General features: G+C 45.4%; 2 protein-coding genes across 2 annotated transcripts; both read right to left on the bottom strand.

Annotated features, from left to right (window-relative positions):
* Window positions 1–1,687: 1,687 nt before the first annotated feature.
* LOC127784485 (sodium/proton antiporter 1) lies at window positions 1,688–13,229 on the bottom strand. Its single transcript, XM_052311804.1, has 10 exons — window positions 12,926–13,229; window positions 9,687–9,860; window positions 9,410–9,538; window positions 8,385–8,561; window positions 7,330–7,436; window positions 5,779–5,899; window positions 4,342–4,403; window positions 3,951–4,253; window positions 2,949–3,243; window positions 1,688–2,289 (listed from the first exon to the last, which is right to left on the bottom strand). Exons 1-10 carry the CDS (start codon window positions 13,145–13,147, stop codon window positions 2,170–2,172), a joined length of 1,710 nt encoding a protein of 569 aa, XP_052167764.1. The 5' UTR covers window positions 13,148–13,229; the 3' UTR covers window positions 1,688–2,169.
* Window positions 13,230–16,372: 3,143 nt separating this feature from the next.
* Window positions 16,373–20,198, bottom strand: LOC127784626 (uncharacterized). Its single transcript, XM_052311970.1, has 3 exons — window positions 19,941–20,198; window positions 16,833–16,886; window positions 16,373–16,402 (listed from the first exon to the last, which is right to left on the bottom strand). The coding sequence occupies exons 1-3, from the start codon at window positions 20,196–20,198 to the stop codon at window positions 16,373–16,375; spliced, it is 342 nt and encodes a 113-aa protein (XP_052167930.1).
* Window positions 20,199–23,759: the final 3,561 nt, after the last annotated feature.

Here is a 23,759-nt window from a genome sequence, read left to right as displayed (position 1 = left end):
ATCACATCCTTTTTTATGCCCTATGGCTCGCTTTGTGTGGTGTTGGTGTAGAGATGTTCTGAACTGGCCTTACCCTCCTAAAAATCTTGATGAGTTTTTTCTCTTATGCAACCACAGCTTTGCATTAATTAATGATAGATTACATATTATGTTGCTGGCTGCCATTTGCTGGTGTTTGTGGCTGACAAGAAACAACATGGTTTTCAGGAAAACTCTGCTTTACTCACAACTAACTTTGTCGTTTCAAATTATTTCTTTGTTGTTGCAGTGGAGGAAACTCTGTCGTGCTGAGGAAGAAGGGAAATTGGAACAATTTGCTGAGAAGATGAAGGAGCTGACCTCTAATCTGAAACCGAGAAGAACTGGAGTAGGGTGAATTAGTTTTTCTGTTGCTTTCCCTTTTGAGTTGTGCTATCCTCCTTTCCAGGCCGGGGTGTGGCCATCTAAACTTGTACTAGATTGTAAGCTGGTTTCCCCAGCGCTACCACTTTGGTTTTCAATAAAAGCCGGGTCCCTAAGGACCTTTTGTCTTAAAAAAAACATCACATCAAATATTTAGACATATGCATAGAGTATTATATGTGGGAAAAAAACAATTCCACAGTTCGCATGTAAATTGCGAGAATGAAGAGGAAAGATCTACCCAAAAGTATTTGTAAAGAAAGATACCCATACGTATTTTTATGCTTCTAAATGAAATATTTTAAGAGCTAGTCAAAGTTTTAAAAGTTTGATAGAATAAAATCAATAATATCATATATTTAAATATAGATTATGCCCCAACAAAAATTCCAGCAAAAGAAACTTTGGTGCTTGTAATTTATGTATAAAGTTACATGCTGGTGGCAGCATCACATGTGAGCGATATCTAGTGATGTTTAATTCTGCCTAGTTCGCATGTGACATCCAGTGCTGATCTCAGACACTTGGATTTATCTTGCCCAGCTATATTGTTATATATTGTTATAGTAGGACTCCCTCTGTCCCCATAATATAAGGGATTTTAAATTTTTACTTGTAATGTTTAACCACTCGTCTTATTCAAAAAATTTGTGCAAATATAAAAAACAAGTTGTGCTTTAAGTACTTTAGATAAAAAAGTAAGTCACAAAGAAAATAAATAATAATTCTAAATTTTTTTAATAAGACAAATGGTCAAACAGTGCAACAAAAACTCAAAATCCTTTATATTATGGGACGGAGGGAGTAATAATTACAGAACACAGATATAGTAGCTATATTATTAGGATGGTCCCAATGTAACCCTTGTCAGCCAAAATAGGCATTAGGAATGCCCTAGGCCATGTTTGTCATTTCTTCAGGCAGACCCGGTAGACACAGCACTACTCCCTCAGTCCTTAAAAAAAAGGCAAACCCTAGGTTTTCGTGTCCAACTTTGACTATCCGTCTTATATGAAATTTTTTTATAATTCATATTTTCATTGTTGTTAGATGATAAAACATGATTAATATTTTATGCGTAACTTGTCTTTTTATTTTTTTCATAATTTTTTTAAATAAGACGAACGGTCAAACATTGGATACGAAAACCAGGGTTTGTCTTTTTTTGAGACGGAGGGAGTAGTGGTGTAGCAATTCTGCTTCTGGGAAAGCATCTGTCCCCACATGATGTTCCTAGTCCATTACATTTGACTTGACTTTGACTCAAATGGAACCATATCACCTCTTCACAAAAAGTAGAAGGAAATGATTCAATGGCATAGTGTGATAGCAATGGTCACCTCCTCGAACGGAGTACAGAAAACACAAGTACCCAACAAGTGTAGGCAAACAACAGGGCAAAAATAAACCCAGTGATGATATGATTTCAGGATCTTCAAATTTTACACAAGGTGCAGCTCCTCTTTTCTTCTCAACAAGATGGAATAGAATTCGTGAATTACAAGCGTGCAGCTCTAGCCTCTAAGCTTGTGTTATCAAAATCGCTCCTCTCTTCTAGCATACCATAGTTCACCAGCACCCCAAAGCCTTCCGGTCAATGTTGGGAAACTTGGAGGTTGGAGATCAGGGCATATATTTATTTTTCGTTTATTCCATCCCATGTAATCATGGGACATCTTTTCTTTGCCAACACATCCTGATTATGCTTACATAAGCTGGCCAGACAATAAAATATGTCCATTTCCATACCTGAATCTGGTCACCCTTTCATGACCCCGAGATAAATGGGATCTCGGCTAGTGAAGTGGGAAGGGATAGAGGGAGATTTTGTGCAGCTAGATAAGTGATGATACCAGCTGCATAGCCTGCAAGGGCAAAACCACTCACCTGCAAAACCAAGCGGTATAAATACAATGTGGACTCAAAAGACATAGATCATTTCAATGTTTACATATATTCTACGGGCCTAGTCACTTGTTGCTAATTACGTACAAGTACACACAACTTACTACCAATCGTTAAGGATTTGAGGTTCTGAGATGACACTAACAGCACGATGGACTTATAAATTAGTGTTGCAATTCACCGAAAAGCACAAATAGTTGAAGAAAGGTGGGCAATCTACTTTACATCCAAATCATTGAGAAGACACTTGTGCAAATCTATAAACAAAGTTATGCCGTAAACAAATAAGCGAGCTTGGTTTAAAACATAAAACTATAACTAATTAATGAAAGCATGGTATTTCATCCCTTGCAGAAAAGCACAATCTTGCCCCTACGTACGTACCATCAATGCATGATATCACAATTGTTTTCCTATAGAGAAGCTAAACCAAGCTGCAGCCCAAAATCAATTTTTTTCCCTGTTCCCAGCCCTTATCAGAATTACTGAAAGATATGATGAGCATATATGGATTGGATTTAACAGTTCGACAGGGAAATATCAACCACACCGAATAAGTTTCTTGTTCTGTAACATACGATTCTGTATTGTGTAAGTTGTTCCACAGCTCCACTTATTATTAGAGTAAAAGTTCAATTTACCTTGCGGAAATACCAAAAGAAATCCACCTTTTCCATTCCCATGAAAGCCACACCTGCTGCAGAGCCAATGATAAGCATAGAACCACCCGTACCAGCACAGAACGCAACAAGCTGCCAAAAGTCCGCATCTTGAGGAAATGAAGTCAGGTCATACATCCCCATTGTTGCAGCAACAAGTGGAACATTGTCTATAATTGCTGATGCTACACCGATAGCGCTTGCAATAAGGTCGGCATTCGGAATATTGGCATCGAGATAGTTCGCCAACTGCCTCAAAATGCCAGCAGATTCCAAGCTAGTGCAAAAGATTAGCAAATGAGGACCATGTAATTGATATATGGACTAGAGTACTAGACCACAAATACCACAAAAGCTAATTTTCAATGACTTCATTACAGGGTGGGCTAATTTATAAGCATGCGTAATGCACTATATGCATACAAACAAATGCTAAGAATTTACATTACTGCATATATAATTTTGGTCATATATGAAACTCATGGCTGAAAATTGATTTAATAATAGTAACAGTGCCTCTCCATATCCTGAACATCCTGGGTAGCTTTAACATGCAAACATCTTGTTCCTACATAGCAGTTGTTCCCCATTGTCTACTTTCTTTGCTTATTCCTTGATACCGCTACCTTTCTGGTACATGTAGGGAAGGTTGTTCCATAAAGGATCCTCAAAAAGATCCACAGCGCATTATATTTAGAGCACATCAAACAATGGAAACAAATAAGGAACCTAATCGTGAGACATCCTTTTGGGAGTATATTGACAGGTATCACACAAGTAATGTCTGCATACCACCAAATAAGCATGTTGATAAACATAAATATCACTAGGTAACTACCTGAAATTTTAATCCTGGAAAAACACCAATTATACTAACTATTATGCATGCTTAAGCTATACAATCGTTGAGATTCAAAAATGTAAGCATTTCTTAAATAATGAAAGGTAAGACATTTCTTAAATAATGAAAGGTTACCTACTAACCTGCCAACTGACATAAGAATTCCTAAGAAAAATAGAACTCCTTGTGTATCAATCCGTGACAGCGCTTGTGGAACTTTCAATCTCTGCCTTCCAGAGTCCCCATAATGTATCGCATCTGTCAGGATCCAAAGAATTGCAAGACCAAGCATCATGCCCATGAAAGGTGGCAGCCCAGTGAGAGCTTTAAACACTGGAACAAACACTAAGGCTCCAAGGCCAACAGCAAATACAAGTTGTCCTCGAGGAGCCATCTGCTCTGATGACAGCAAGCTGGAAGATTTCTGAGAAGATCCATTTGCTTCACTGATTCCAACATATATAAAGTAAATGTTAGATGAGGCAACAGAAATACTCTTTTCATGCTATCTATTAGTAGTGATTGGTTAACAACCTCGTGAGGGACATCAGAGCCAGTGGAACTGCCAATGAAACAACTGAGGGAAGAAACAAGCCCTGCCAGATCATAACCCAACCAATTCATTTCACGATCCAAATAAGTAGTGTTTTGATGACGTGGTAGGCAGAAACAGGATGAAAAACAAAAATTACCAATAAGTTACCGTGCAAATACAGACCCAATGACCTAATTTGCCACAATTCTCATGGTACTTGATTTAAATACTTATTTAAGCTACCTCACTTTTTTTTTACAAAAGTCAGCAGGAGATACTCCTACAGGCCTACTGCGTGATATATATACTTCCTCCATTTAAAAATGTATATAAAGGCATATAGTTTGTAGGCTCTTACACCAAGGAAACCTGTTTGTTTTTACTAAAATACCCATAACTAATGTAGTACTACTCTAGTTGCATGCATTTATAGCCTATAAAAAAAATAGGGGTATTAAGGGTAACAACACATAAAAGGTGCTTTGAAAAATGTGTGCGCCCTACATTCCTTTTACAGAAGCCTTGAAGAAATAACCCGTACATTTTTATACAGACGGAGTATATTATAAAGAGAACAGAATATGTAAAAGAGGTTGGCAATACATATTACTTAAACAAGCATTTGAAACCATCATCTCAACATGCATTATAATTATTTGGGTGAATTTTAATTTTTAATACCTGCCACACACAGTTTGTCTATTTTTTTTAAACTATTCACAAAAAAATGTGTACTGGGATTACCAAATTCCTTAGCTTTCTGAAAGGATTATTCAAATGTTCAAAACAAGTTCTCAAATATTAAAACAACAAAAATAGCTAGAACCATGAGAAATACTGCTAAAATATCACACTTGAGCTGCATTTGTTCGGTAATTTAGCTGATAAGGTGCAGTGTGAACCAAAATGTGTTCTTTGATAATTTGACTAATGATACACAATTTGAACAAAAATAATTTTAAGGAATTTTTATGTAGTTTTACTTAATATATAGCATTTGCAAAATAATACAATAAAAAAATTCAATGTAGTTTTTTTCCTTGAAAACACAGGACTAAACTTCATTTCATTAAAAAGAAAGGAGGAGGAAAAAAAATATAAACGAGAGGATCAAAACTGTCATCCCCATAGAACACACACACACACACATACACTCATCACCTAAGAGGCAACGCACAAGTCCAGCCCTAGCCATCCAGATTAAAAAGTTCAATGTAGCGGAAGTCATGCATTTCCAATAAAAAAGGACATGCATATATGTAGGATGTTTATAAAATCAATCATAGATGTGAGTACTCAAATCTTAGTTGATACATCCAGTACCAATTAAGGGGAATAATGCAACATTATAATCCAAAAAACTTGACGTATGTTTTAGAGGCCTCACAGCCATGAAACAATTATATAAACACATAATAAAACACTATAAAGCTGACCTGCATTGTGTTCAACGTTGTAATCTGACCATGAATCCACAACATAGTGGTCGTCACATCACCAATTGGTGTCCATGCACCCCCAGCATTTGCAGATATCACAACAACAGCGCCTAACAATCTGTCCCAATAAAACAATAGGGAAAACTCAGGAGGTCAGGATGCAAGACATTCTTCCAACAATTTCTTGTAACTTATGATGTCGCGTACATTAAAAGCTAAATGTCAAAATGCCTAGTGTAAAAAAATCCCACTTGGTGCAGGTATGCAAGACACACCAGGTTCACCTCAAATTGGCACAAAATATTCCTCAAACAAACCAAGAAGGACGTAATGGACTGGCCTAACAACAGCTAACTTCGAGAAATAGAAATGGAATGTTGGCTACAACTATGAGCCTCTTATTTCTGTTACATTTGAACCATAATTTGGAATGTAGAATTTTGCAAAAATTAATTCAGTGCACAGAGGAATCCAGGAAAAAAAATCATGTTCGAAAGGGAACGTTACATGGTAAGAGGAAGGAAAAGGTTCGCTCTTATTTCTCGAGGTTGGCAGGTCAGCCGATTAACTGCCTATTCAATTCTTGTCCCACCATATATGATTTTAATCTTAACTTCTCCATACATTTCAAACTATCTCATCATTTTTATTTTTATTTTTTTTGGGGGGGGGGGGGGAGCTTTTCAAGCAGATTTCTTGCCTAAACCAGGGAGGTGTCAAGGCATAGGGACATAGGGATAGCAGAAGTGAGCTAGGCCTAGGTATTATAGGGGTGATCGTAGCTCTCCATCATTTTCTCAATTCCCCTATCCAAATAGTAGATGAGATCTAACCTTATATCCCAAATCCCATAACCATCCCTGCTATCCCTAAATCCTGCCCAAACATAAGATGAGATCTGACCTCAAATCATAATTCTCATCCCAATCCTGCGGTGCTTGCACCCTTGAACCAGATGATCAACTGCAGTACATACTTCCCCTACTAACTTAAACTCTTTTGTATACTGTGGCTCTGTGCAATAAGGTGGGACGATCATCATAAAGAAAATTTCTTGAGACATGTGAAGAAATACTGTAAGTTATTAAATTGTTTTAGTATAATATATTTCCTTAAAAGCATCTGTAACTCATATTTAACTGGACCAGCCTACATATACTGCAACCAAACCACATATTATCAACATATAAATCATTTTCAAGCATTTGCGTAATACATTTCGTTCGACAAAGCTTCAGCAAAGACATGTGCATAGCACGAGTAAGAAGATCAAACTGTGGGTCGTACAGCAATTAAGCAAAATCAAGCAATGAAAAGTCAAAATGCTAAACCTGTAGTGAATAAAAAATTTTTTATGGAAAAAACAACTATGCAAAGATGCCAACACAATATTTTGAAACTAATCCTGTAAACAGAGCAAACATAAAATAATTGAATTTATTTAGCATGCAAGTATTTGACCACTGAAAATCAAATCCGTACAAAACAATAGAGAAAAATTACCAGAGCATGTACAAAAGTGATATAAGAGATTATGGAAATTCGTACTTTCTGTACTCTGATGGAGGTACTAGTTTCCGAAGCAATGAAACCATCACAATAGTGGAAGTCAAATTGTCAAGGATAGAACTCAAGAAGAAAGTTACAAACCCTATCTGGAAAACAGAAAAATCCTTGTGTTACAAAGCAACATGATGAAAATAGCAGAAATAAGAATATATTAATCCAAGGTTTAATATTGATTAGCTTATGAAATCAAATATTTCCTTTATTTACCAAATAAATTATGTAGCTAGAGATGAAGGCATGATTAGAAGTTGCCTATAAGGAAATAGTAGGAAATAAATGATCTATCATATAAAAAATAATGAAAGAAGTTACTCAGAACAAGAGAAGTAAAATGTGCATGGACAAAAATAAGAATAGATTAATATATCAAACCAGTTTTGGATTTCAAGGAAATATTTCTCCTCTTCCAAAATCAGAATTCTCAGTGGATAAAATTTTAACATCAAATACTTGACCTCCTTGTTCTAAAGAGGATACAAGCTTATGATATTGCCAGTATTGAACTAACAGTTTATTCTAGGAAGCATAGTAATTCATATGCCACATTAATTCAGCATGTACTCGAGAAATTTACATCTCAGGGAAGTTTGTCAAGATTTTATTTCTAAATAAAAATGTAATCCAATTCATTCTTGCATTTTGTGGGTATAGACTGGAATTTGTCTATGAATATGGTCAAAATTATTTATCCACAGAACAAACTCTTGCATTTGCTGATATCACATATAGACAGCAGAATTTATTTGGTTTTGCTACATATCATGGCCTGAGTGGCGATTGGAAGGAATTAGAAGGATAAATCAGATCTCCTGTCAAAAAGGGAGGGGAAGGATAATAAAACTTATAGACTCAGCTGCACAAAGATCTGTTCTTAACCTCAGAAAGAGTGTGGTTCTAGGCCATTTTGGTAACACGGCATCAACAACAGGAACCCATCCATTGAAATTATGTCATTGAGAATTATAGCGTATACAATCTACCAATATAACAGAATATTCAATGATCAAAGCATATGTAAAAAACAAAAAACTCACCACCCAGAGAAGAGTTCTTGGATTTCGAGTAGATATATTGTCAGTCACTAGCTTAAATCCTTGATGTGCATCAACAATCTCAACAATGGTCATTGCACCGAGCAAGAAAAAGACTATTTCACTAACTTCGGCGGTTGTATGACTCAACTCTTGAACTGCTACATCAGTAGATGGAGCCTAAATTGCAGGAAGAAACAGAAAATAGACAACAATAAAGGTGATCCACCATGATTAAAAAAAAAGTGATTCAGTAAATAGAATATAATAGGTGATAAAAAGTTCAGAACATGAACCACATTACTTCAATGGAAATGCAAACCCTCCGCAGGTTGAAATGCTGGCACTACAAAGCTAGATATTCACTAAGGAAGATGAGATATTTTAGTCAACCGCATTTCTTATTCAGTTCAAATTTCAGAGGAGTTTGCAATTTTTTTAATCAATTTGATCGCGGTGAGCGCTATACTGCATCTGAATGGCATTCAAAGTATCGACTATCTAACATTGCTCATGTTGCAACTAAGCACCATATTCTGACTCAATAATGACGAGGCTAGAAATGTATTCACTAAAAGTGTCTTAAATTTCTTCTCTTTTTTTATTACAGTTAAAAAAATGCAGAATATTAAATATGTTCTTAGTTGCCTATGATGCAAATAAACTAAAATGTGAAAAACATAAATGATTAAGAGGGCTGATGCAACCAGCCAGCCAGAGCCTCGAGAAAATTCCATAAAATATAAATAGAATGTTTCTCTTACAGATTTAATTATTTTGAGCCTGAAGCAATAACAATATTAATATCAATTTGACTACTCAAAAAGCTATCAATTTCTGTCTAAACTTCTCAAGGACATGTGTTCCAACAATAATAATCAAGGCAGTCTAATGGAGAAACTATGAAGTAGAGATTTAAGATTTAGGATTGATAGGTTAAATCTTAAAGATACAAGATGTAGGACCGATAGCTTGTCATTCGGAAAGGGTTGTTCAAGTCTTCACGGCAACTTCACAGATTAGCTTACCCCGATACTTCTGATAACCCATAGGCAAACGGCCATGAGCAATCCAACTCCACTTTTGTTAAACGCTAGTGATTCCTCAAATATGATACCTGCATAACCGAGAGCAAACACTAGCACCATTGCAATGTCCTGCAAAAGTAAATATATGAACTAAGCTCAGAAGAATCATCACTCGAACATCCACAACTACAGATAGTTAAAGATAAGTGGAGGGATGAAAAGAAAACCAGATTTAAAAGATGGGGTATTTGAGCATGATGCCTACGAATGAACTGACCTGATGTTCAGCAACCCAGGAATGGTTTATTGCAGCTGCCCCAGCCAAAGCTGTTGCTATTATAGTTAAAGCTTTAAGAAGATCATTTTTTGGCTTGTAGTTAGCTTCAAAATACTGTGAGCTAACTTCATCAACGGAGCATAAAGGATCACAATTTCCTGTCGTGTCCAACAGCTGAAAAATTAATGGAACAGGAACTTGTTAACAAATACTACATATGAAAATTTAACAAAATTTTAGTACAAGTGCGCATACAATGATACAAATAATGGCTGTCTCACACAAAAAGTAAAACCACCGGTAACTTCATAGCTGAGGTGGAAACAGCTTAAAGTGGCAACCCTGTCAAAGTATTATTGCACGATCTGCAAGATTGCTGGAATAAAAATAACAGAATATTATGTTGCTAGTTACATCTCTATCTGTTCCTTTTTGTAAAAGAAAAGGAGAATATGCTACTCCTATTTGGATGCAGCCTTGTATTTTACTGCAGATATCGTGCAGTGCAAATCCTTATGTACAAGTTTGATGGAGAGGGTGATGACAAGTCTTTTATGCGGATGCAGGAGTGAGATGTTCCTTCAAGTGAGTGAGCATTGGCATAAATTTTTTGTTGCACCAATTTCATTTATATACATGTAGTAGTATCCAACAATTAGCAGTAATTCACGTGTTTGCTACTAAAGCCAGGCGGGCCTGTGCGAAAGGTAGTGGCATGGTGAGTACTTGTTGCGAAAACACTAAGGGCGGCCTTGTTGGGTTAATCCCACCTACAAGGCCACAAGGGGATTGGAAGGGAGCCTCCAATCAAATCCGTCCGTCTTGCAGATTAAGTGAGCAAGGCATAAGGGATCGGGAGAGAAATGAATTCCGTTTGAGATTGTATGTAGTATTCCTGTGATAAGGAGAGCGAAAATGGTGGAAGCAAGAGGAGGTGTAGGTGTATAATATAGTAGAAAGCAGGGGCGAACCCAGGGCCCGGGCACCCTGGGCCACAGACCGGAGCTTGGGCCAAATAATAATGGACCTCCACCTAGATGTATCTCAGAAGTTTTGGCCCAACAAGGTTTGGCCCGAGGCCCAACATGTGGCTAGCCCTACTTCTCCGCTATGCGACGAGAGACCGAGAGAGTGCGCCGTCACTAGGGATGGCAATGGGGACCCAAACCCCGACTAGGAAAAACTCCATTAGGGGATGTAAATGGGATGAAATTGTCACCCATGGGGCTATTTTCGGGAAAAAGTTGCCCCCATCAGGTGAGCGGGGACGGGGACGTTCCCAGTCCCCCAGCCCCGAATCCCCGTGGGTGCCCCGAGAGTGGTCACATGTACATGCCCACAGTCCATAGTCCATAGAAACTAAAGCCCATTTAGAAGCCCAATTCGTATGTGCTTGTATATAAACCAAGAAACCCTAGGTCACTCTTCCCATCCTCCCCACCGATCCCCTTCCTCTCAGATCCAATCAAACACCGGCCAAGGGACGAGGTCTTCAGCCGTCAACCGTCGCGCCTCTAGGGCCTAGGCCACAGCACCGACGCCTCCAGGCCGCGCCGCGTAGCGTGCTGCAGGCCACGTTCTCTTTGCTGCGACATAGTGTCGCACTGCCACATGCAAGTGACCACGCCGAGCTCCTGTTGCCGCCTCCAAGCAGCTTGCTCGTGCAGCAATTTGCAAGGAGCAATGCAAGAAGATGGCGATGGCACTTGGTGTATGCACATGCATCTACTTGGCTTGTTTTCTCAACGTTTCTTTTTTTCTCGTGTTTATGGCTCAATGTAGCTGGTGCTTAATAATTGAATACCGTAGCTTCTGATTGATCTGTGTCTCCAACTCTCCGTGGTCATGTATGTACTATTAGAAAATATAGATGTATGCTCTCCAAGATGATTTTTCTCGATATGTTCTCTATCTGACAATGGCCTTGTCAGGTGTGCGGCCCCGTTGGAGCCCCGTGTCCCCCGTGGGGCTCGGGGACGGGAGAAATTAAAAGCCCCAACGATAGGGACAAGGACGGTGGTCGAGTGATTTCTGACTGCACGGGGATGGGGACGGTGGGCTACAACCCGACGGGGATGGCCCCGTTGCCATCCCTAGCCGTCACCCAGCGATTCCCTCCCTACTCCCTCTTGCCCAGCCGCCAAATGTCGCTACTCTTCCGTTGACCGCCCACCGTCAGCATGCGCACCGCTCCTCTGAGCCTCCGACCACCCTCCCCGGTCGCATCCCTACCCTCTACCCCTGTCTCCTGCAGTGCTGCCTCCTAAGCTCCTCTCCCTGACTCCCTGGCTCTGCATAGGCGCCGTGGCATTGTGCTGCGAACGCGGCCACGTGGGGTGCGGGCGTGCGGCGCGCCGGCACCGCTGCACGGTTTGCCGCCAGTGGCCTACTCTGTCGCTCCGTTAGCATCCGGCAAGGAGCAGCAAGCAAGCAGAGGACATTGTGAGACTTGCTGCTGACTTGGTATGGTGAAACTTCCAATCGCTATTTGACTATTTCTTTTATTTTTAAATGATGAAATGCCTAAGTAAATTAGCTGCAGAAGTACAGAATAGTAATTCCATTCAATTTGTAATAAACTTGTAATAGAGAATTAGAAATGAAAGATGAAGAGAGAGCTATGGTTTAGGACGTCACTAAAATCTTCGTACGCCCAATTGGAGCCACAAGCCCACAAGCCCACAATCCTCCAAAGAGTGGTTATAGGAGCCGGCAGCACTCAGCAGCGCAGTTTTTTCTTGTGATTATGTGAAGATGGTTCAGAGTGAGGCACACAGTTTTTCCTTTGGTTTATTGGTTCATCGAATTAGCTTTTGTTTTACCGGTGGCAAAACAGGTGAATTGTCTTTGGTATGTCAATTCTTGTTCTAAGATTTTCTTATTATTAATTTTATTTATTCCCAAACACTGTCTTTAATATACATTTTTATTTTTTTACTTTATAGGATGAAGATCTGCAGCTACTATAGTTGAAAGAGGTCCACGAGGATATTATAGGATGAAAGGAAGCTAATGCGCAACGAGGTATTTGTACTTATGTATCACTTATAGGATGAGAGGAAGCTAATGCACAACGAGGTATTTATACTTATGTATCACTATCAGATTGCAATTAAAATTTGTATTGTACTTTTAGTGGTGATTAGTGTGGTGTTTATGTTATTGGATAGGAGTTAGACTTGGCGGGGGTTAGGGTCCGGCACTGGTAGAAAGAGTGGAGGTCCGCAGCAGAGTAGTACCTCGTAGTCGTCAGGGTCGTCGGGTGGCGGTGGCGGCGAGGAGGCGGAGAAGCGGCACCATGGTGGTCGTGGTCGTGGGAGAGAGGTGGCGAGGGGCGGCGCTTGGCTGAGGCGGTGGCGGTGGCGGAGGGCAGAGGGGATGAAGGAAGGGGAGAGCGGTCGAGGTGGAGGTGGAGGATGAGGTCGGACGGCGGCGAGTAAGCAGGAGGAGAGCGCCGCCATTAATTGGTACTACTAGTCTAGTCTCTCTCTCTCTCTCTCTCTCTCCGTGTGAGTGAGAGGGTGCGTGACTGCGTGGTGTGGATGAGGAAGAGGGAGGGAGGGAGGGGATCGATCGAGCAGCAGCCAGCACTGCAGCCCCAGAACGTGGGCCCCACCCGTTCTCTCTCCTTCTCCGAAGAACTGTCTCTCTCTCTGTTGGATGTGGGCCCCACCCGGCCCGACGACATCGCGCAAAGAATCGGCCGCAAGAGATTCTCCGTTGCCATCTTCTCTCTTTATTTACACACATACTCATCCGTCTCAACATATAGTGCCATTGTTGAATTTTTCCTAACATTCCGATCATTTATCTTATTCAAAAATAATCTATTCTATTGTGACTTTATTTTATTTTTAAATAATTTAATAATAATAAAATTATGTGAAAAATTAACGGCATCATATGACTTGGGACGAAGGTAATAAATGCAATTGAAAATCAAGGAAATTAACAATGAAGACCCATACATTCATAAGCATGGATGTATACCTTAAAAAAAACCGCTCAATCCGTTCTAAATTGTAATCTTATTTTTAAGAAAATATCACAAGTATTAAGGAAAGAGAGTAGAAAGACTTATTTATCTTCTCGGGATAGATGGGTTGCAGACTCCGATAATAAGAGACCAAATAATAATAGTGGTAGTTTGGAAAGATTATTAGTGAAACAATAATATTTTACACGTAGTAGATTGCTACATTTAGGATGGGGAGTGATTAAATATTAAACACTAGCTATACTAACTTGACTAGCAGAATGCCCTTAAGTTGTTATAGGGTTCAAAAGATAATCATACGGTATTACGTGTTCACGTGAAGGTATCATTATATATTAGACGATATACAATAACTTTGTTCTTTGATTTTTAATTATAATCACATTAATTTGTTTTACTTATCTTAATGATCGAGAAAATAGATAAGAAGAAAAAAAACCTAAAATTTATCCTAAAATCAAATCCTACGGTTCAAATTCTGATTCACCTACCCACTTCTCTCTCTGGACGAAACATAAGCTACTCCTAGTACTCTCTTCTCCATTTAACTTTAAGAAGCATATATAAGGACCCATGTGTCATTAATGAGGTGGTTGTAGCAGATTTATTACCACCACCATTACCTTTTTTTTAAAAGTGGTATAGATAACTTTTAAGTATATGGCCAACGCTCCAGCATGGAGCGTGGTCTCACCCTACCCGAGGGGAATATTCCCGTCAGCTCGGACGGGACCGCACCCCAGCACAGGTGCGCGACCCCTAGTAGAGGTGCGCGTGGTTTTATCAAAGTGGGGCGAGGAACGGGCGAGGAGCCGCGTTGGGAGAGGCCTCGCCCCATGCCGTGGCCTCGGGACGTTGCGGCCAACTAGCTCCCGTGTCAAGGGCGAAGATGGCGAGGAGGTAGGCGGGGCAGAAGAATAAGGCGTCGTTGTCGCTCGATCCGCTACCGCCGCCGCTTGATCTGGCGCTGGGGAGAGAGGGCCGGGCCGGGGAGAGGCGGCGCCGCCGGGGAGAGAGGCGGTGCCACCGGGGAGGGGAGGCGCGGGGAGAGAGGCGATGCTGGGGAAGGGACCACCGGAGAGAGAGGAGGCGCTAGGAGAATAAAAATAATCTAAGGGCTTAAATGCAAAATGTTACTAACTGAATGGTGCTGAAATGCAAAAAAAAAAAAAAAGAAGATGGAGGTATGGTGTGAGGCATCTCCCTAGCTGGGTCCTGGATCACTGGGGGTGCTCCCTACGCTGGACATGCCCTAAGGAGTACACGTAAGGACCCACATGCTATTGATGGGATGGTGATAGCAGATTTGCTGTCACCATCATGGCCTTTCTTTTAAAGTAGTATAGATGATGATGATGATGATGATGAAGATTATCTAGGAATCAATGTCAACAAGTGACTTCATTACATCTCGTGTTATAATGACCTAAAATAGTTACTTCCTCCATCTCGAACTATAAGGTACTCGTGTATAAGATTTGAACTTTATAACTTTTTACTAACCATTAGTCTGATAATATATAATGATGGGCTTATTGATATAAATATGGTACGGTATTGGTGGATTCATATTTTGATTTTTTTTCTTTTTTACATATGACGTTAGTTTCGCTATGAATAATAATATACCATGACAGAAAGTGACAATCAAAAGTTAGATGTTGAAGACTGTATGAGTCAAACCACACCTTATATTTATGTTTTGAGAGTAATTCGCATTGCATGGGAGGGTGAACTCTTCAAGCGGGGGACCATGTGTTGATACGAAAAACACACACTGGCCTGAAAGATCTGCTTAACTCCTGTGTAGGTCCAAAATCTCGCCTTTAGATTCGTGAGCGTGCCAGTTGATTTGATCCTACAATCATCAAGAAATAAAGATAAGAAAGAAGAATCGGCTGTACCGGCTCTATCGGCTGCATTGTCCATCCTCTGACCGATTCCAACTCAGCCGATGCATACTCCAGCCGATGCCTCTGCAACCGATGCACATTTGTTCTTTGAATCTATCTCTTTGCCAAATCCGCTTCGATTCCAATGTCAAACATGGTTTACATCTTACCAAATTTGGTCGTTAACACCATGAGACCCCCCCTCCGGTTCGGACCGGGGACGCGGGTGAAGGATTGAGAATCGGTGAGGGAATGAGAGGGGGTCAGGCCCCTCACGAGCGGTTGGAGATGGAAAGAGTTTAGATAGGTTCGGGCCGCTATGGGAGTGTAACACCCTACTCCTGTGTGTGATTGATCTCGGTGGAAGAATACAAGTGCTTTCGGCTTTTTGGGATTCATCCCCTTTTTCGCTAGGGCATGGACCTCCTTTTATATCTCAAGGGGTTACCACAAGGGCCCAAGCCCTAGCTTCAAGGGTAAGGAAAACATTCTTTATAGGCAATTAATGCTTATCTATTGTCTGACGTGCGGAGCCATGTGCGCCTTACCGCGGCATGGGCCCGTCCCATCATGCCGAGTGACACGGGCGGAATCCTTATTAATTAACGACGACTTTCGCCCGTCCATTCCCACCGCTTGGCGGTGATTTCTCGAACGGACCGTATAAAGAGATTTGGTCTGGGTTCAGACGAGAGGCAAAAAGCCCCTCATCAATGGTGATTAGACGAGGCGGCGCAGGCCATGTTCCCTGGCAGCTGTAGGCACACGCTAGGGCGCCCTGCCCGCCATCACATTTTTTAACGACTAGCACAAGACGGTGCGATGTTCTATTGATAGAGCAGGAAAAAATTACAAGATTACAACCCTGGAGGGTCATAACCAGGAAAAAGAAAAAATATACCACCACCCACACACCGGCAGCGCCAACACACATGACAGGAGAAGGTTAGCACCGGACCGGCCACCGCTAAGCGTGACCGGCCGCCGCTAAGCGTGACCGGCCGCCGCTAGACCAACAAAGGAACACAGACGAGATCGCCCTACAGCAAGGGGTTGCCAAAACGACGTCTTCAAGAAGAGAAGCGACGGAAAACCGCCGCCGCCGTCCGTCAGGGCTCAAAGGAGCCAAGACTGGGCTTACGCCCGGCAACCGCCCTTGAGGGGTGAGACAGCACGACAACGCCCTCAGGAGGGGGAATTAACCATCGTTGTCGGTTCGGCCAAGGCCGGGCTAGGTTTTCACCCGCCGATCACCACCTGCGAATCCACAGCTGACGCACCGATGCTCCACCACCACTCAAACTCTACCGACATGTGGGGCCCTGTCACACCCAGAAATTCATGGACCAGAATTTCTAAGCTGAATGTGCATTAAACCCCTGTCCAGGACCAGCCAGGGTACACAAACGACAATTGTTGACATACAGATCCACGTCTTACAAAAATATAAAAGATTACAAATGCAGCGGAAAAGATAAAAGCGAGCTAAGCCTGAAGACTTGACTCCTGCAGCGAGCGACTCCATTCCACAGGCATCCTTGACGGCAGTGACGAAACCAACCTCTTTGAGACATCTTCAACTGAGAAGGACTTCAACTCTGGTGAGGGGGAAAAGAGAGCAAGACTGAGTACTACCCACTGTACTCAGCAAGTCATACCGGAAGAGGAGGTATGATGCAGGGTATATCCAAGGGAGGCTAAAGGTTCTTTTGCATAAAGCCGGCATTTCAAAGCAGTAGTTGAAAGCAGTAAAACAGTTGTAGTAATTAATCCATATTAACCAATCACTGTCCAACGTTACACCACGTTGCAACAGGCCCAAACCACCACCTGAACTAACCAGTTCCAAAAGCTAACTAGGGTGAAACTAATCACGGTGAATCTGGTCGACCGCCCATAACCGCGGGCACGGCTATTCGAATAGTTTTACTCTGATCAGAGGTGTACAACTGTACCCACAAGACACAGCCCCACGACACGTTCCCGTGCACCGACATGCCACCACGACATACCGGAAAGAGGCCGTGACAGGACCCTTCGCATAACCCCCTCTAACCGATCGCACCACACCTTAGGGTTCGCCCCCGTCCCCAGTAGGCAACGGGCAGCCCCCCTTTCGTGCCGCGGTGAATCCAGAAGCCGATCAACCGGACACCCCGGCCGACCCAACTCCATCACGCCCACCCTCGCCTGGGTATGTCGGCTAGAGAAAAGCTACACTACAAGCCCAGCCGTTGCCCACGCTGGCTTGTGGTAAGTACGATAAGTTCTTCCAGGGCATCCCGCGAACCGATCCTTAACTGCCATGGGCACGACTAGCAAAACCATGCACCCACAGCCCACCATGACGTGTATTTTAATTAACCAACACCATTACGGTGGCACTAAACCAAAGCTATGCCGATAATCAAGTCTATGCTTTAATGTGATCCCCCTTTGTGCACTAGTTGAACTAAGCATGGCTAAGCATCTCCTAAACCAACATCTAGTCATTTTAATACCCAAGTTATCAATGGCGTAAGGGAAACAACATATAGCTGAGTAATAGGACCCATCCCACATGATATTGTAAAACAATGCAATATTTAATAGAAATGCGGGACATTTTGTAAATTGGGTACAATATGATCAATTGTAATGTATGACTTGCCTTGCTCTCGCACTGATGAGACCACAGCAACGTCTTCGAGAAACCGCGGATCGACGAAACGGGCGAAATCTACACGACAAACAAAGCACACAAGCAAAACATGCTATAAGACTACTGAAATAGGAAGCAAAACCATTTTTAATGGATTCTATACATTTTGATGAATTTACTGAGACTTGAATGGACTTAATCCGAGCTCGGATGAATTAGTTATGATTTTTAGAAGATTACTTGTGTTTTTACTAATAAAAAAAGCCTTAATGTATTTATTGCGCAATAATTCATCCCAGGGCTGACGTCAGCAAGGGGTGGGGCGGCGCCGACATGCGGGCCCCACTGGACAGAGGCACAAGAGAGAGGGATGGGTACTGGCAGGCGGGACCCACCGGGCGGCGGCTCATGGGGGAGGAGGTGGCAACGGCGGGTGGGCCCCACCAAGCAGCGTCACAAGGGGGGGAAGCGGCGAGGCGCCCGGTCGGTTCGGCTCGGCTTCAAGCCGGCCGGCCGGTTATGGCGAGGGCGGCGGCGGCAAGCGGCCACCGACGGCGGCGGCCGGCGACGCGGGCGACGGCGCTTCGCGGCGACGCGCATGCGGGGAGCGGCGGCGCGTGCGAGAGGAAGAGAAAGGGAGGGAGTTCTCACCGGGGTTCGGCCGGCGCGGGAGGAGACGACGGCAAACGGCGACGGTAAGCGACCGGAGGGCGACGGTGAACGGCGGCCGAGCTCCGGGACACCCTAAGAGAGGAAGTGAGAGAGGTTAGATGGAGAGAAGGTGTCCACGGCGAGCGAGAGCCATGGCCAACGGCGGCGGCTATGGTGGTACTCACCGGCGCGCGGGGAGAAGCAGGCCCCGACGGCGGCATTGGATGGGGATGCGGCGGCCGGGGTAGCTTTGGCGGCGGCGAAGCTAACGGCGGCGGCGGATTGGCTTGGCAGCGGCTCCAGCGGCGGCGAGCGGCGGCGGCGGGTGTAGCGGCGCGGGAGCGATAGAGGGCACGGGAGGGAGCGGTGGAAAGAGGAAAAGGTGGAGGGGAGTGGAGGGATGGTTTATATGGGCTCGGGAGGGGCGGACGAGGCCGGGAAGGTGGCCGATTTGGCCGGCGACGTGGGGGAAGTGGAGGAGGAGAGAGAGAGTGGGGGAAATTTCAAATCCCCCGCCGTTTGCGGGCGCGCGAGCTGGCGGGAGGTGCGGGGAAGGTGGGCGGCGACGTGGGCGTGCGGCACGGGCGGAGTGGGCGCGGGAAGTGGGGAAACCGGCGGCGGTAGGCGGCGGTTTCGACGGCGGCGCTGCCGTCGGCTGGAGGTGGAAGAAGGGGCCGACAGGTGGGCCCCACCTGTCGGTGACCCGGAGAGAGGAGGGTGGGAGTGGGCCGGCCCAGCTGAGAGGAGAGCGGGCGCGCAGGATGAGTGGGCCGACGGCCCAACAAAGGGAAAAGAGAAAAAAAGAGAAGAAAAAGGAAAAAGGTTTTTCCGGGGATTAATATATTGCACATTGCTAATTTTAATTGGTTAAAATTATTTACAATGCTCTGAAAATTCCGCTAAAAATCCCGTTAACGTATTTTGACATGTAGAATCCAAGAAAAATTCCACATGCCGATTCCGATTATTATTTGCATTTATTAATTTAGGGTTTCTCTCTTGCCTCTAAACAAATAATTTCTTCCAACCATTTATTAATTGAATTTTTGCTAGGGAAAAGAACTTCTGGGCACGACAGGCCCCTGCACCGACGCCCCCCACCGGCCAACCTTCGTGCGCCGAAGACCGCACCACACCCAACGGCAGCTCCACCATGCACCGAGGTCGCCTCTTCGACCGCCGGCTGCGCCTCTCGCGCCAAGCCGGCCTCCTCCACCGGATGTGCCTCTCGCGCCAATCCGGCCTCCCTCCATCGGCCGCGCCTTATGCGCCAAGCCGGCCTCCATCTCCGCCGCCCGCGCCTCTCGCGCCGAGCCGGCCTTCGCTGCCATCGGCTGCACCACTATGCGTCAAGCCGGTCTCTGACCCCTCCTCCAAAAGATGCTACGTCGGTTCGATGTAGCCGTCTGCCACGCCCACGGCAAGCCGTCCGAGGCCGCCATGCCTCCTCCCACCACCGACACGGTCACCACCACCTCACTGTCGCCGCCGTCACCTCACATCCAACTCCTTCCCCGCCTCCATTGCCGACGTCGCCGCCGCCTCCTCAATCACGGTCACCGCAAGCCGGCCGCCGTCGCCGCTGCCGCCGCCACCAGCCATTGACACCAGCAGCCGCCGTCGCAAAACCGCCGCAACCTCCAACACAGCCGCCCCGACACCGTCGCCATGTGGGGGGGCCAAATCGGCCTGCACACGCCAGATCCGCCCCCCGGGGGGCCAAAATGGCCTGCAACGCTTGGATCCGGCCGCCGTCGCCAGCCTCGCCGCCAGATCCACCCGCCATCGTCAGCCTTGCCGGCACCTCCATCCTCGCCGCCATCTCCATCCCCGCCGCCGGCGCCCCCTCACCATCCCTGACGCCGTCGTCGCCCCCCCAACCGTCGTCGCCTTCCCCGCCGCCAGCCGCCACCAACTGCCGCCGCCACCCCTCCATCTGCCGCCACCAACTGCCGCCGCCACCTTAGGCCGACCCTCCGCTGGTGGCCTCCTCGCCAGATCTGGCCACGGCGGCCCGGATCTGGGCGGCCTTCTCTGTCTCGCGTGGCCCCCCACTGCCGACGGGAGAGGCAGACGAAGGCGACGAAGCCCCGCCGCCGCCCTCCTTGCGACCGCGCGGCTTTGCCGCGGCCAATCGGGCGGCGGCGAGGCGGCAGAGGGAGGAAGGGGGGAGCGGCGACGCTGGCGGTTTCCGCCTCCTGTATCGCCCGTGTGGGAGGGCGACGCAGGGGAGAATGTATATCTGAGTGCCCGCCATCACATCAATCATTCTGATTTAGAGTGGCCGGTTAGTGCGCCTGCACACTGCATTTAATGTGACGTGCTGCGTTAACCCTCCTCAATAAATGCAGTGGGTGGGCGCTGCCACACACGCGTGGCAGTGTGTGGAGGGGTCGGGGCGGCCTGACCCCTTTTGTGGGAGATAGCCAGCACGCCAGCCCCGGGTGCGACCCCCCTCGGGTCAGAAAGCACCACGTGGGATTGAGGCGACCTTTTCCCTCCATACGTACCCCGGGCCCATAACTTCGACACACTAACTGCCCAAAACCAGTTCCAAATAAATAAAGAGGGATTGGTGCCAGCCTCAAATGGTAACATATCTACTACTAGAGAATAGTACATGATAACTAGGGGTGAACAGGAAGCTCGTGGCTCGTTAGCTCGCTCGGCTCGTTTGATTTTCCTAACAAGCCGAGCTAGAAGTTTAGCTCGTTAGAGATAACGAGCCAGCTCGAGCTGGCTCGCGAGCCTTAACGAGCCAGGCTGCTAGGCCACAAAGCCCATAGGCCCATTTATTTAGAAGGCCCAATAGACCAAAAAAACAAAACCCTAGCTTCCCTTCCCCATTCTCCCTTCCCTGGTGGTGATGGCTGAGCTCCCCGTCTCCCCCACACGCCAGCGCCACGTGACGCGGCCCACGCCCAACGCCACCGCTCTGCGCCTCCACCCCAGCGACCGACGCCGCCACCCAACCCCAGCGCCCGACGCCGCCGGCCCGCCACTCTCCGCCTCTCCCGGCCCCCAGCGCCCGATGCCGCCACCCACCTCCAGCGCCCGACGCTGCCGGTAAGCTCGATCCCGTCTCACGCGCTACGCCCGATGCCGTCGGTGAGCTCGAGCTCGTCCCACGCGCCGCGTCTGACGCCACTGCTCTCCGCCCCTCCCCTTGTGCATGACGCCGCCGGCAAGCTCGAGCTCGTCCCCTCCACCGCTAAGTTCCTCCCCATGGTCGCCGACGAGCTCAAGCTCGTTTCCTCCGTCAAGCTCCTCCCCCCGTGGTTGCCGGCGAGCTGTCACGGTGCCGGCGAGGTTGAGCTGCTTCCGTGCCTCTGTGGTTGCCAGCTGCCCCCAAAGCTCACGAGCCTAACAAGCTGGCTCAAGCTTTCAAATGAGCCGAGCCGAGCTGGGTTTCTAGCTCGTTAGGATAACGAGCCGAGTCAAGCTAGCTCGTTATCCTAACGAGCCAGACTGAGCCGAGCCGAGCCAGCTCGACATCCACCCCTAATGATAACCTTGCATAGTGTTAATAGTTGAATTTAGTGCAACCAGGTTAATTTGCGTCACTTTTTTAAAAGAAATACGTCACTATGAGCAGTGACAAATCTAGAACGAAAATTGCCAGGTGTTCGACCATTCACAGTTATAAACCTAACACCCTACTTATATGCAGTGACGAATCTCGACCAAAACTTCAGTTACAAACCTAAGACTCTACATATATGCAGGGGCAGAGCCTTGGACAACTAGGGCTTGAGCCCTAGGTGGCTCCTAAAATCCACTGAAATCTTCTTAAAATTCAATTAAAAATAAAAGTAAGATGATTAGACAAAATACATTAGTTGAGCCTAGGCGTGAATAATTTTTTTTAACTCCACCTCTGCTTGTATGCTAACATGATCTAACCAATGGAATTCCAAATACCCTTATCATTTTCATTCTCTCTTCACATCCTCCTCTCTTCTTTCTTCATCCATGCTCATCCATGGGAAAATTTATATAGGGCTTCCTCCATACACACAGGATATCAGTTAGGATTTAATATATCCCAGTTGTCTTCATGTCACGACCGGAATTAACCCAACGGGCATTCCTTACATGCGTGCATTATTCCTTGTCCCAGGAGGCAAGGTACACCAAAAGTTGATACAATTCAGAGTTTAACAAGCGAAAGCGTAAATAGTTAATTTATTACATGGGCGGCGAAGGCCCAGCACACATGAAGACAAACGAAAAACAGCGGAAGACTAGGGCGACGACCACAGGCGCTTGACGGCAGGCACGAGCTAGACACCAAAGCCTTCATCTTCCAGGAACTCCTCTTCTGGGTTTGGGAAAAATTGAGCAAGACTGAGTACAACCACCGTACTCAACAAGACACACCCACAAATGCAGAATAAATGCAAGGGAGTACAAGGGAGTCATAATATAGGGGGTTAGGGTTTGCAGTAAACAGCATTAAAAGACACTTAGTTGCTCAAGCTATTTGGTAAACACGATCCTAGAGCTAAACAAGATTATTAATCAAGGCCGTGAACCCACACGAACCTGCCTTAACCCAAGGCCTACGATGATTCAGACCGAACTGGCAACCCGACCCTGGGTCCCAGCTCGTCCCAAGCCAACCCAGGCCAACCATTCCACATTTTAGTTGTTAAGCAGGTTTTAAGAATTAAAACACTAACTTGGGTACATTGCTAGGCTTGCCCATAACCGAGGGCGCGGCTATTCGAATAGGTTATACTCTGATCAGAGGTGTACATCTTTACCCACAAGACACATCTTCCTCACGTGTAACCACGTGCCACATACCACCACGGTATACGGACGAAAGACGTGACATAGTTCCCAACCCATCCTAGCCATAGACAAGAGTACCGACCCAGCCCCACCTA

Source organism: Oryza glaberrima, chromosome 9, assembly GCF_000147395.1.
Source record: "Oryza glaberrima chromosome 9, OglaRS2, whole genome shotgun sequence".
In the NCBI taxonomy this organism is placed as follows: Eukaryota; Viridiplantae; Streptophyta; class Magnoliopsida; order Poales; family Poaceae; genus Oryza; species Oryza glaberrima.
This window is presented reverse-complemented; position numbering and strand designations above follow the sequence as displayed.